This window comes from Neoarius graeffei, chromosome 25 (genome assembly GCF_027579695.1).
Source record: "Neoarius graeffei isolate fNeoGra1 chromosome 25, fNeoGra1.pri, whole genome shotgun sequence".
In the NCBI taxonomy this organism is placed as follows: Eukaryota; Metazoa; Chordata; class Actinopteri; order Siluriformes; family Ariidae; genus Neoarius; species Neoarius graeffei.
In genome coordinates, this window is record NC_083593.1 from 31,645,493 (window position 1) to 31,660,361 (window position 14,869).

Genomic DNA, 14,869 nt, shown 5'->3' on the forward strand with positions numbered 1-14,869 from the left:
AGCATTAACATACACATAATCCCCTTGTTTAAAAGACTTCTACACTTCTGTGTAATGAGGGATTTTTTCCCCCTAAACCATAAACAGCAACTGTTTAGACACCAACTACATAAATGAGCTCATGTTTCCTTTTTGAGAGCTTACATCATTATATTAGAGTGAATTAAAAAAAAAAAAAAAACCTGAAGACAGTGTCCAGTGTGTATCTTTAAATTATTAGTGTAACCTCAGTAATGTTTAGAAGCACCATGTAGGCAGACTGAGGCAATATTACAGTGATTATAAAATTATGCACTGTAAGAAGATCCATTATATCAAAGGCATAATTATTCTGCATTAAAATACCCTCGGCATGTGGACTGACTGCCACCTAGTGGCCAAGTTGAAAACTAGCTCTTCCCTATACACGCTGATGTTCCTGATTATGTAACAGTGCCCAAGGGCATGCTGGGTATCATGGCATGTCTGCTGTAGTACAGCTGACATATCAGGCTGCTATACTCTTCTTCGAAGCTGTTAAAACTAAAACCTGATTCTCTCCAGGACACCTTCTATCTGGATATAACGGCACCTGAGTGAGGATGGGTGGAAGACATATGGAAGACCATGGCAGCAGTCTCTCATGGTGTTTGTAATGGTAAAAGAACATACCAACATACCTTCAGTGGTGAGATATGTGAGTGGGAGACGTAGCCATGCACGTTCTCAATCTCTGACAGGTTCCTCTCGGATACATGCACCAGCTCTGGCGCTCGCACCTCACCAGTCAATCGGGGGTAACTGTGCTCCGGTGGTGACTCGTCATCCTGATAATGATACTGAGGAAGAGGAAGAAGAGGGAAGATAAGAGGAGAGGAGAAAATGGGGAAATAGACAAGGCAATTACCATAGAATGATGCAGAGACATTAAAATCACTAAACAGAGCAAGGGGTGTGTATGAAACAGTGTGAACAACTTCACTGTGGCTATCTGATGGAAAAATATGGGTGTGATGGCATACCAGTATCATCTTTAAAAAGAAATTAATCAATCAAGCGAGAATCACAGAAAACTTTATTGTATATTCTTTGCAATTACCAACAAGCAATCATCTTCACAAGTTTCTTTTTAATTGGTATTCCAGCAGCTGTAAGGAATAAATTAATTATTCATTTCACCTCTAGAGTTTACACAGGATGGTGCAAAACAGGAGCTAACAGGAAGGCTACAGTAATTCAAATAACTGGTCTTGAACACTGACACGAGCAGAATGCACAACAGGTCAAACCTTAATGCTGATGGGCTGCAATAGCAGAAGACCACACCATGCTCCTGTCAGCCCAGAACAGAAATCTGAGGCTACAGTGGGCACAGGCTCACTGGAACTGGACTGACGATGATAGAAAAAAGACCAGACAGTGTTTTTCCGATCTTCAATTGCCCAGTGTCAGTAAGTCTGTTTTGTTTCTGCCTCACTGGTTGTTTTTTCCCCCACCACCATTCTGTGTAAATTATAGAAACCCTACGTGAAAACCTTAGCAGTTTCTGAAACCAACAACCATGTATCCGCAGGATTTTATGCATTATGCTGCTGCCACACGACTGGCTGACTGGATAATTGTATGGATGAGCAGGTGTACAGGAGTGTAAGTGGACAAGAGGATGTGAGTGTATGATCATTTCAAAAAAGAACGGCAAACAATTTTACTTGAAACACACTTATAATGTAATAATAATTATCATCATCATCATCTTTATTTATACAGGGGGCACACTTCAGCATAGCTGTTCTCCCAGGCGCCCCGATACAAAATAAAATACAAAATTAAAATGAATGGGATAATTACAATAACAATATGAAATACGATAACAAATGATTATAATATCCAACAGTGACTCTTTTATATATGTACTAGTAGGTATAAGGAACTAATTGATTTTTTAATTTAGAAATGTATATCATTTCGACGTCTCTTGAATGTTTTAATTGAGTCCGAGTTCTGTATGTCTCAGGGGACAGAGTTCCACAGTTCTATACTTGCGTATTTAAATGTGCGCTTTAAATAATTTGTTCTTGGATAAGGGGGAACGAAGTTGTCTTTCTGTCTTGTGTTGTAACTGTGGGAATCAGAATGTCACATATAGTTTGCGTCAATTTCTTCGAGTTCGTTGTTTCGGCACTTGTACATCAAGGTAGCTTTATGGTGTTTTCTACTTTGTTATAGTGTAGTCCATTTCAATTTCGCATGTACTGCCACAGATGGAGTGTAAGTGTCGGGAGAGAGAATCATTCTTTCTGCGTGATTTTGCAGCCTTTGGAGTTTTGATGCAGATATGTCGCTGCACGTATCCCAAACTACTCCACAGTAGTCAGAAAGTGGCTCTAAGGTGGTTTTATAGACAGTTTTAGCAGCTTGCAAAGTAAGAAAGGGCATTATGCGTTTTAGGATTGCAATTCTCAAGGAGGCCTTTTTGCTCAGATATTCCGTATGTTCTTTCCAGGAGATATTGCTGTCCTGTACTATTCCAAGATATTTAAATGTGGCAGCTCTTTTAATGGGTGTCCCGTTTAGTATAAGATTACCAAACAGTGTCTGAGTCTCTGTGGTGATCCAATGACCATAAATTTGGACTTTTTTGGGTTTAATGTGAGACCATTTGATTCGATCCATTCTGAGATGTCTGCAAGATTGTCATTAAGTGCTTTCTGAATCTCATCAGCATTATCTGAGGAGTAATATAGGGCAGTGTCATCTGCAAACATGGTGATGGTTGATTTTGAAATACAATGAGGAAGCTCTAAGGACAGTCAATCCATGTTTCTGCAATATTTATAGTGCAGAATTTTCTCAAATGCTTTCAAGAACTGTTCAGAGGTATTTCTAAATTATGGAGGTGCAAGTATACACTGTGATTCATTAAAACCATGATACTGGGTTTCACAGTTATTGTACCATGACTTTTTCTTATCGCGCCACTCTTAGTGAGATATATAACTCAATCATGAAAAGCCACAGCTGTGAAAGGCATCTGGAAGAAAGCTGCGGTTAGCATTATGAACAAGGTTTTGTGAGTAAACACATGGTGCTAGGTGGAGGAAGTGCAGCCAGTGATGCATTTATGAAGTTCCTCTGAGACAGATTCCCCTGCCGTCAACACATGCATGTGGAATCTGCAAAGCAGTTCATGTTTGCTAAAAGCCATAACAGACAGTGCCTTGCCAAAGAAAAGAAAAAAAAAGCCAGCATGATGCAAAAAGTGAGCAGCATGGGTGCAGCAGGTGGATTAAGGAAAGTTTTTATGATGACGGCACTCCGACTGTCTGTCTCACCCAGGGCGAGTTCATCAGGGCCGGGTTTGGGCTGGGGTTCAGACAGGCCGGAGTGTGGGTCTGCTGCTGGGAGCCCTGAACTGCCGGCGGCCTGTTCTGGAAACACACACACACACACACACACACACACACACACACACACACACACACACACACACACACACACACACACACACAGGCATCCAGCCATGAATATCCAAATACAATTAAGCATTATTCTTACTCCAGATACATACCACACAAATCAGACATTCCACAAGCACAAGGGGAGAAGCCTTGATTTGTGACCAGGAGAAATTTGCACACATATTAACACATATGATGAAGCACAAAAGGACACAAAGTTCATCTTCGACTATGGTGATGTAAACATTCCTGTGTGCGCTACTGGTGAGAAAACGCTTGTGTGGGTGTTAACCCCTACAAACAGAAACAGTATGTTATCAGTTATGGTCATGCTTATTATTAGACCCAAGTTTTATGATCCCTCTGCTGGAGTGTGAGGAGAGTGTTATTAACAAGCATGAACACAAATACAGAATATGTACAAATTGTGTGTTGTAAAGAAACAGAAGCTCCACCAGTTGCACTGCAGAGCCAGCAAATAGTGTCCTTAGGAGACACAGAGGGAGAATAGAAGCACTGGCAATACTGCAGAGAGATGGATGAGTGGTATTTACGCTTAGGAAGCAAAAAGTATAGGAAGAGCTCATTACACAGTCTGCTTCTGTGTGTCAAGCGAATTCAAGTAAAATCACATTTAGCTTTCAATCATCTTCCAAAATGTTCCAGAAAACTCCAAAACATAATCACACAATAAACATAAACAGCCACATGGCCAAAATGAGATCAAAACCTTAAGAGTGACAGCAACATTACTCAGTAATCCACTGGCCTATCTCATCAACGCCATTTGGAATCCTTAAGACTTCTACAGCTAGATGATAGACAATAATCCAGTGACCAAAATTTTTAAATGTCCAGTGGCTTTTCTTTTTCTCTAGGTTTCTCTATACCGACTGTTCACAGACCATAGCCTTGTATTCAAAGGTACAGACAGGAAGCTGAAGAATTATAATCATAAATATAGCTGTGCGCAGTGATCAGCAAGGCCCAAGCACTCTTCACTAGTATTTGACCAGTAACCAGTTCTTGCCAAGTTACATAGAACAATAAAGAGACCATAATTCACTGGTCTAAAGTGCTGATGTGAGTGTAGGCTTTCATTCCAGTTAAACACGAGGCACATTGACAGTTGCTTGGAGACAATGACCAAGTGATTAAACAAGCGGAATCAGATGTGCTTGACTGGAATAAAAACCTAACCTTGAATAAAAACACTGACCCTTTGCAGATAAGAGTGATGTTGCCTGACAGAGATTAACATACTTATCAAGTTTTGTGATGCCAACCCAATACTAATTGTGTGAAATACCGTAGCTGCTGCCACAGACTCAGATGAAAAATAATTCTCGAGATGCAGCCTAAAACTAAACAGTATTGTGCTATTAGACCTATTGGGCCCATCTTGCTTGCTTATTGAGCTCATTTTACATTATCTCTCTGACTTCATGATTTGTTTTAGGGAAGAAAAATAAGAAAAGGAAAAGCTCAAATTAAAACATTAAGGTTCCAGCAACTTTGGTAGCCAAGAAGCCTTTATTTGTCACACATACAGTATACTCAAGCTCAGACTTAAGCACACAGTGAAATCTAACCTCTGCATTTAACCCATCTGAAACAGTGAACACACACATGCACACACAAGTGAGCAGTGAGCACACACACATACCCAGAGCAGTGGGCAGCTATGCTACAGCACCCGGGGAGCAGTTGTGGGTTAGATGCCCTTGCTCAGGGGCATTTCAGCCCAACCTCAGACCATGGCTGCCCCATGTTAACCTAACCGCATGTCTTGGGACTGTGGGGGAAACCAGAGCGCCCGAAGGAAACCCACAGAGACACGGGGAGAACATGCAAACTCCACACAGAAAGGCCCCCGTTGGCTACTGGGCTCGAACCCAGAACTGTCTACTGTGAGGCAACAGTGCTAACCACTACACCACCAGGCTGCCCACCATTGGACGTCGATGAAAATTTACACAGAACATCTTATACATAAATACAGCTGAAAATGTTTTAATATCACAGGCATTATAAATATGTCAGTGTCAGGAACATATACAGAGAATATTACATGGTCACATGAAGATAAGAAGTTTATCTCTGAGTGGTGAATATATCATGAGTGACTGTCGTGAACGAGTGATATATTTTTCAACACAAGAAGATAAACTTCATATCTTCACGCCACCGTGTAATGTTCTTTATATCATATGGACACATCCACAGAAAAATACACAACTTAATTAACAAAATTTTAACTTACACAACACACATCTAGTGAGCGTGAAAACACTGGGAATGACATAATCGGAGTGAAATATCAGGAATTAGTATACATACAGGACACTTGTTCGATGGAATAAAAACATTTATTTTTTTCACGGTCCAAATTTTGCGCTCTGATTGGCTGGCGAGCGGGTCCATATCCCACGGTACAGACTCCAGTTACGGACCTCTGGCGACTCGCTCGTTCACAACAACAACAAACATAGTAGTATTTTTTGTCAACATTTATCTTCGCATTTCTCAGGAGAATAACATTAATTTTACAGCATGGATAGCGATAACGACAGTCTTCACAGCGAAAGCGAGTTTTACTACCCTGAGGAAGAAGAAATAAAAGAAAACATTTCAGGAGAAAGCTAAAAACCTAACTTGCTAACGCTGAGCAGAAACATGTCTGAATCCTGAATGACTCTTATTTGTATAAATAGGGGACTACATAGGTGGCAAAATGTAGTTTTTTTCCTGCCATGCACTTGTATACTGAGGAGAAAGCAATTTGCATTACAGTCGTGAATGAGGATTCAAAATGGCGGTTTGCCTCAATTTTCCCTTTTGGGCGCTCTCGTTTTCTGTTAGAATTTGGTAAAGAAAAAATAAATATATTATTTACCAGCTTAAGGTCGGGGCAGCACGGTGGTGTAGTGGTTAGCGCTGTTGCCTCAAAGCAAGAAGGTCCAGGTTCGAGCCCCGTGGCCGGCGAGGGCCTTTCTGTGTGGAGTTTGCATGTTCTCCCCGTGTCTGCGTGGGTTTCCTCCGGGTGCTCCGGTTTCCCCCACAGTCCAAAGACATGCAGGTTAGGTTAACTGGTGACTCTAAATTGACCGTAGGTGTGAATGTGAGCTTGAATGGTTGTCTGTGTCTATGTGTCAGCCCTGTGATGACCTGGCGACTTGTCCAGGGTGTACCCCGCCTTTCGCCCGTAGTCAGCTGGGATAGGCTCCAGCTTGCCTGCGACCCTGTAGAAGGATAAAGCGGCTAGAGATGATGAGATGAGATGAGATGAGCTTAAGGTCGGTCCGTATGGTGAAATACCGTGACCTCGGCCTTGAATACTGACCTCGGCCCAGAGGGCCTCAGTCAGTACTTTCAAGATCTCAGTCACGGTATGAAAAATATGAGCAGTATATTTCCCAGTAAAACACTCGTGTCTATATAATATACACTAATATTTATCTGATGAAGAGACATACAGATAATAACAGAGAGACATACGCAGAGAAACTGTTGCAGGCATCTAACATCCTCAAGCTCACCCTATTGTACAACTGATTAAACTAACAAAGCCTGCAACACAACCACTTAAACATCCTACATTCTGTCCCAGGGGAAACATGCATAACAAATGTTCAATCACATCATTTATTCCGTTATTATTAGCTTAAACATCTTCAACCACTAATATTATACTCTACATACACACTACAGATCACAGTAGCAGACTGAAGAACGATCTCTATTAGAAACTGTCTTACTCAAATCTTCTCATCTCTGCTAGCAGGCTGATTAGCTCACAGACACATGCAATTAAAGACTGTAACACTCATTGTGACCTACTTGTTCAAAGCTCAGTAATAAGTACAATAAGAACCTGCTGTGTAATAAGAAGTTGTAATATATATATAAGGACATAAAGTTAGTGAACGGTTATTATACTGTACACTTATGGGAACAGAGCTGAATGGAGTGAATAGAAAGTAATTACTCAGAGAAGAAGATGAGTTTCTTTAGGGATTTAATAAGACACAGACAGTACAGTGGGATTGTCCCTGGTGTAGAAGCTCTATTATCTCCTTCTGTGAATAAAGCAGCCTTCTCTCTGTTTCACAGTCCACTTCAAAGAAGTTTTGATGACCATATTCAGGTATTATATTGTGGCATAAAAGGCACTTACACAGATCAGCCATAACATTAAAACCACTGACAGGTGACGTGAATAACAATGATTATCAAGTTACAGTGGCATCTGTCAAAGGGTGGGATGTATGTATTAGGCAGCAAGTCAGCAGTTAGTTCTCAAAGTTGATGTGTTTCAAGCAGGAAAAATGGCCAAGTGTAAGGATCTGAGCGACTTTGACCAAGCCCAAATTGTGATGACTAGAAGACTGGGTCAGGTCTCCAAAGCAACAGGTCTTATGGGGTGTTCCTGTATGCGGTGGTTAGTACCTGCCAAAAGTGGTCCAAGGAAGGACAACCAGTGAACCGGCAATGGGGTCATGGGTGCACAAGGCTCACTGGTGTGTTGGGAGTGAAGGCTAACCTGTCTGGTCCAGTCCCACAGAAGAGCTACTGAAGCATAAACTGCTGAAAAAGTTAATGCTGGAGATGACAGAAAGGTGTCAGAACACACAGTGCTGCCTAAGATGTTGCGTAGCCCCAGACCAGTCAGAGTGCCCATGCTGACCCTTGTCCAGTGCCTACAACGAGAGGATATCACGTGGATAGCCGGGTGCATGTGTGTCGTTTACCTCGGGAAGAGGTGGCACCAAGATGCACTATTGGAAGAAAGCAAGTTGGCGGAGTCAGTGTGATACTCTGGGCAATGCTCTGCTACAGTATGAATCCTTGAGTCCTGGTATTCATGTGGATGTTACTTTGACATGTACCACCTTCCTAAACATTGTTGCAGACCAAGTACACTCCTTCATGGCAGCAGCATTCCCTAATGGCAGTGGCTTCATTCAGCAGGTTAATGCACCCTGCCACATTGTGAAAATTGCTCTGGAATGGTTTGAGAAACATGACAAAGGGTTCATGCGGTTGACTTGGCCTCCAAATTCCCTAGAGCTCAAGCCGATCTGTGGGATGTGCTGGATAAACAAGTTAGATCCATGGATACCCCACCTCACAACTTACAGGACTTAATGGATCTGCTGCTACCGTCTTGACGCCAGATACCACAGCACACCTTCAGAGCTCTTGTGTAGCCCATGTCTCGATGTGTCAAAACTGTTTTGGCGGCACAAGGAGGACCTACACAATATTAGGCGGGTGGTTTTAATGTTATTGCTGATTGGGATATGTTTTAATTGCTCAAATTATATATTTAGTGTTCATATTTATTACATATTGGATCTGAAAGGTGGAATTAAAAGGCACACAAGGAGTGATAGGAGACATTATAATATTATGTATGACAGATACTGCAATGAGCTTAAATGGTGATTTCAGTTTTAATTAGCATTTTTATTTAATATTACTACTTGTTCTCATCTCACACACACACACACACACACACACACACACACACACACACACACACACACACACACACACACACACACCTCCTCATCTCTCTTAAAACACAAATAAAGCACTTTACTGACTTGTACCCCTGGAAAATAAGTCACCCAAATCCTGTTCTGAGGATGTTTTTAAAATTGACGAATAAATTGCTTGAAGCAGTTCCACCCTAAATGTAATTACAAAATTTTAAATTTAAAAACCCAGATTCTATGAATATGCAAATTGGCAATACTCCTAACTCCACTGGTACGAACCCACTTCCAGTATTAAATCAGTGTAATAACAAGGTTTCATACTCTGCTTTATGTTGGCAATATTTACTTATTGAAAGTCAGTCTTGTATATTTTATAACACGCGAGTTTATTATAGGCTTAGATGCTCTGTTTCTTAAAAGAATGTGACAAAATTGCTGCACTAAAAGTATTTTAATCATTCTCCTGAAAGAACTGAATTATAAAACTAGTTGTTGTTTTGTTGTTTTAAGATTTAGTATGACTTTGGTCTCTAAGCTTGAGCCAATGCTACATCATGACACGATGCATAGCAATGCATAAATGTGACATGCATCGTGAAAACGTGTGATATCCGCATTCTCTTAACTATGCACCACATGCAATTGTACTCTCTGAACATCAGAAGTCCCAATATGTACAACCCAAACAGTTAAAATATACGTTCACGTCCATTTTAATAGAAACACCTGTATGCCTGCTCATTTATGCAGTTATCCAATCAGCCAATCATGGGGCAACAGCACAATGCAGAAAATCATACAGATACAGGTCAAGAGCTTCACTTAATGTTCACATCAAACATCAGAATGGGGAAAAAGTGATCTCTGTGCCTTAGTTATTATTACCCGTGGTATGGTTGTTGGTGCAAAAAACAAAAAGCATCCTAAGAGTGACGGGTCGGCAGTCTGAGCTGACAGGAAGTCTATAGTAGCTCAAATAAGAACTCTTTACAACTGTGGTGAGCAGAAAAGCATCACAGAACACACACCACATCAAACCCTGAGGTAGATGGGCTACAAAAGCAGAAGACCACATCAAGTTTCACTCCTGTCAGCCAAGAACAAGAATCTGAGGCTATCATGGGTACAGACTCACTGAAACTGGACAGTTGAAGATTGGAAAAAGACCAGGTGATTTTTCTTCCCTAATCTTCAACTGTCCAGTTTCAGTGAGTCTGTACCCATGATGGGCTCAGATTCTTGTTAGGCTGATAAAAGCGAAACTTGATGTGGTCTTTTGCTATTGTAGCCCATCTACCTCAAGGCTCAATGTGTTGTGCATGCTTTTCTGCTCAGCATGTTTGTAAAGAGTGATTATTTGAGTTACTATATCCTTCCTGGCAGCTTGAACCAATCTGGCCATTTTCCTCTTAAATCTCTTATCAACAAGACATTTCCACCCACCGAACTGTTGCTCACAGTATAGTGGAATACATACCGATATCAAGTAAAACAACTAGAGACATTTCACCAAAGATATCTACATTTTATTCTGAACATCAAATGGTATGATCATGCCACCAATGCTAAGGTTCTTGATCAGTCTTCTGTGACAAACATTGAAGCAATTTTACTGCAGAATAGTTTACGTTGGTATGGACATTTGGTTAGAATGGATGCACTTCACCTACCTAAACAGCTTCTCTTCAGTCAGCTATCTACAAGAACCAGAAGCGTTGGCGCTTCAAAGAAGAGATTTAAAGATGTCCTCAAAAGGACCTTCAGAGATTGTGAGATTGGTAACTTGGCTACATCCCCACTAAATAAATTGGAGTGGAGGAAAACAGTTTGTGATGGTGTGAGGACCTGTGAAAGCAACAGGTGGAAGGCTGAAGAAGAGAGATGTGTCCAATGAAAGGCTGCCGAGGCTCTCAAACTGGGACAGTCTCCTTGGGTACACACCTGAATAAACTTCACTTGGACCACCATGCTTGTGTTGAGCGGCAGTGATGATGTTTTTTTGTTTTTTGCACCATTCTGTGTAAACCCTAGAGACTGTTGTGTGTGAAAATCCCAGGCCCATGTGGCACCAACATGCCATGGTTAATGTCACAGAGATCACACTTTTTCCCCAGCTGAAGCTCTTGACCTGTATCTGTATGATTTTATGCATTTTGCTGCTACCACCTGATTGGCTAAATGGATAACTGCATAAATAAGAGGGTGTACAGGTGTTCCTATTAAAGTGGATGATGAGTGTATAGAAAGCACGCTGGTCACATGAACTTTATTTTTCATGGAGATCATCTGCATTTGTGAAGAGACTAATAGCCTAAAAGTTCCAGATTGTAACAACTAATGTACATTAGGCTATAAGTTATATAGTTACACAACCACATTAAAGCAGTTAAAAAGAGCTCTTCAATACTTTCAAACCACATAATCCCATGCCTTTGTGATCTGCAGTTGCCAAGAATGATGCAGCAGAAAATGGTCATTTTTACCATCTTTGGAGCTCTATTGCAGGTATGGACCTCATTATGTTTTACAGACCTCATAATATTTTTTGTTTATTTAGTTTCATATAGACAAAAATGCACATTGTTTTGCATGGTTTATTATAGGGAAATTGGGGGAAAAAAGCCTCTTTTAAGTCATAATTTTTCCTAATTCAAATTTTGTTCAAATTTTCTGAGACTTGAATTGAATCAAATCATGCCCGGAGCGTATCGTTACACCCCTACTATATACACTTATTTTATTGATAATAAATAAGAGACAATAAATTAATTATGGCTACTAAATGCCGATTCCTACAGAAAGCTGTTGAATAATCTTTATGTTGCACATGAACTTCTATTTTATCCAGCATTTAAATCCATGAAAACCAGCTACTGTATGAATCAGACCCTAAATATGTGCACCCATCAATCCTGCTGAGTTTTTACGTGCCTTTTTACTTAAGCTTATTTAAAATTCTCTATTAAAATAACACATTTATTTACATAAAAGTCAGGTCAGATTACTTCTCCTAAGATCCAGTAACTTTGCCTACGCCTACATATGTGATACTGCAAAAGAGTAAACTGTTTTTCACTGTTAGAACTAGTGTGAAGCAGTTTATTTCGATAAAGCTCTCAGGCATGGGACTTTAATTCTCCTGTGATATATAGCAATTTGTTAAAAACAGGTCTGGCAGAGATCGTATTTTTGCAGAGTCCTCTTCAACTCTATAAATAATGAGTTTGCTTCTAATGTGATCAGACGCTATTATTACAACCCCAAATCAGATAAAGTTGGGAAGGCATGTTGAAATTGAAATTAAAACTGAAAACAATGATTTGTAAATAATCTTTGACATGTATTGCACTCAAAACAAGACAAGAGCATGTTATTTGATGTATTACCTCATGAAGTTCATTGCGTTTGTTTGTTTGTTTTTAAAAAAACACTTATTTCAGTTTTGATTCTTGCAACACATTTCAAAAAAAGTTGGGATGGTAAAGCATTTACCACTTTATAATGTTGTGATTCCTTCTCACCACACTTAAAAGATATTTTGGGATTGAAGACACCAAATGATGAAGCATTTCAGGTGTTATTTTGTCCCATTCTTCCTGCAAACAGGTCCTAAGCTGTGCAATAGTACATGATTGTCTTTGTCATATTTTTCATTTCAAAATTCGCACCACATTCTCTGTTGGGGACAGGCACCCTCTTCTTCCACATCTTCCACTTTCTTTGTAATGTATACAGAATGCGGTTTTGCACTGTCTTGTTGAAATATCTCTGGAAATGTCGTCTTGAAGGCAGCATGTGTTGTTCCAAAATCTCAATGTACTTTTCTGCATTAATGCTGCCATCACAGAAGTGTAAGTTACCTTTGCCAAGGACACTGACACAACCCCATACCATGACAGACCCTGACTTTTGGACTTGTTGCTGGTAGCAGCCTGGATAGTCCTTTTCATCTTCGATTTGGAAGCACACGGTGTCCATTTCTTCCAAAAAAGACCTGGAATACTGATTAATCTGACCACAATACACATTTCCACTGTATGATGGTCCATCCCAGATGCCTTTGAGCCCAGAGAAGACAACGGCACTTCTGGACACAGTTAAAATAAGGCTTCCTTTTTGCACAGTAAAATTTTAACTGGCATTTGTGGCTGTAACTCCGTATTGTAGTGCTTGTCAAAGGTTTGCCAAAGTAATCCTGAGCCCTTTTGGTTATATCAGCTGTAGATGAATGACAGTTTTTGTTGCAGTGCCGTCTGAGGGATTGTAGATGATGAGTGTTTAGCTTTGGCTTGTGCCCTTGCCCTTTACTCATTAAAATTCCTCCAGGTTCCTTGAATTGTTTAATGATACTAAGCACCATAGAAGGTGAAATATCCAAATCCCTTCGTATCTTTCTTTGAAGAACATTGTTTTTAAACATTTCAATAATGTTCTCACACGTTTATTGACAAACTGGAGATCCTCCACCCATCTTTGCTCATGATTACAATCACTCTGTTCACATCACTTGTTTCAAATCACATCATTATTTATTTGATTTACCTCATTACTAGCCATAAATTGCCACTATCCCAACTTTTTTTGGAGTGTGTTGCAAGCCTGAAATGCAGGAATTGATATATAGTAACAAATGAAATGAAGGTGAATAGACAAAACATGAAATATCTTGGGTTCATACTCTCTGTAATGAAATACAAATCAAAGTAAATTTAGAAATCACTGCTTTTTTTTTTTGGCTTTTTTTTTTTTTTAGTTTGTATTTCCCATACCATCCCAACTTTTTCTGATCTGGGATTGTATGTTATCACCTGCACTGATGGTCACAAAGATACCAAAAAAAGCAGCGATTGCATATTGTATGAGAGATGCACAGAATAAAAATCCACAAATTCATAAAGCTGCCTTGAACTATACAAATGCAAAATGAGAGAAGTTTGAGAATGAGATAGCTAGAGGGGAAATTTCTACTCTAATATGACTAACTGCTGTGTTTGTCTGTCACAGCTGTCACTATTTACAGTTTTGACTAGCACAAACACACTCACATGTTTAGCACATGCACACACGCATACAGAATACAGAACTAAAGAACACATCAACACACACTTGCCAAAATCTCTGGACTACTGATCAAAGTGCCAGGCAGGCTGAATTTTCCATCTTTGCTGCAGGATCAAAAATCAACAGAACAAGGGCCTGTAAGCAATATATCATGTGCTCCCCTTCTCCTACCTTAAGCTGGCCTAGTGGTAAGAGTGTCCACCTCTCAACCGGGAGACTGAGAGTTCTATTTGTGGTTGGGTCATACCAAAGACCATTATAAAATGGTGCCATCTGGTGAGGCACGCCACAAAACAGGTGTGAGTCAAAACAGGGAGTCAAACTTATCCAGAACTACTGACCAGTTTCTCTTCTCCCCTTCCTATAAAAAAACACTTGAATGTGTTGTTGCTAACCAACTCTCCTCTTTTCTCTCTTGGAACAACCTCCTGAATCCTCACCAGTCTGGTTTCTGAGCCAGACACCCAACCGAGACTGCGCATCTCTCCATCAGTGAGGCATTTCATGCAGCAAATGCTGCCTCCTTCTCCTCTGCCCTGATTCTCCTAGACCTTTCTGCTGCACTTGACACCGTTGATCACCCCATTCTCCTGTCATCCCTATCAACTCTGGGGATTTGTGGGACAGCCCTAGACTGGTTCATGTCCTACCTCTCCAGCCGCTCCTTCCAGATTACCTGGTCTGGCACTGTATCAGCACCACATCCACTTACCACTGGTGTCCCTCAAGGTTTCATCCTTGGTCTGCTGCTCTCCTCCCTCTACGCACAGTCTCTTGGCCTGATTATCCTTGCTCATGGTCTATCCTACCACTGCTATGCTGATGACATGCAACTGTTTCTCTCTTTTCCTCCTTCTGACACCCAGG

General features: G+C 40.5%; 1 protein-coding gene across 10 annotated transcripts in view; it reads right to left on the reverse strand.

Annotated features, from left to right (window-relative positions):
• dlg2 (discs, large homolog 2 (Drosophila)) overlaps positions 1–14,869 on the reverse strand; it is a 450,021-nt gene that overhangs the window by 299,829 nt on the left and 135,323 nt on the right. For all 10 annotated transcript variants that reach the window (XM_060909120.1, XM_060909125.1, XM_060909124.1 and 7 more), the window contains exons 2-3: positions 3,312–3,407; positions 660–818 (exon numbers count right to left, since the gene is read on the reverse strand). In XM_060909120.1, coding sequence (XP_060765103.1) covers positions 660–818; positions 3,312–3,407 — 255 coding nt within the window. The remainder of the gene's footprint in view (positions 1–659; positions 819–3,311; positions 3,408–14,869) is intronic.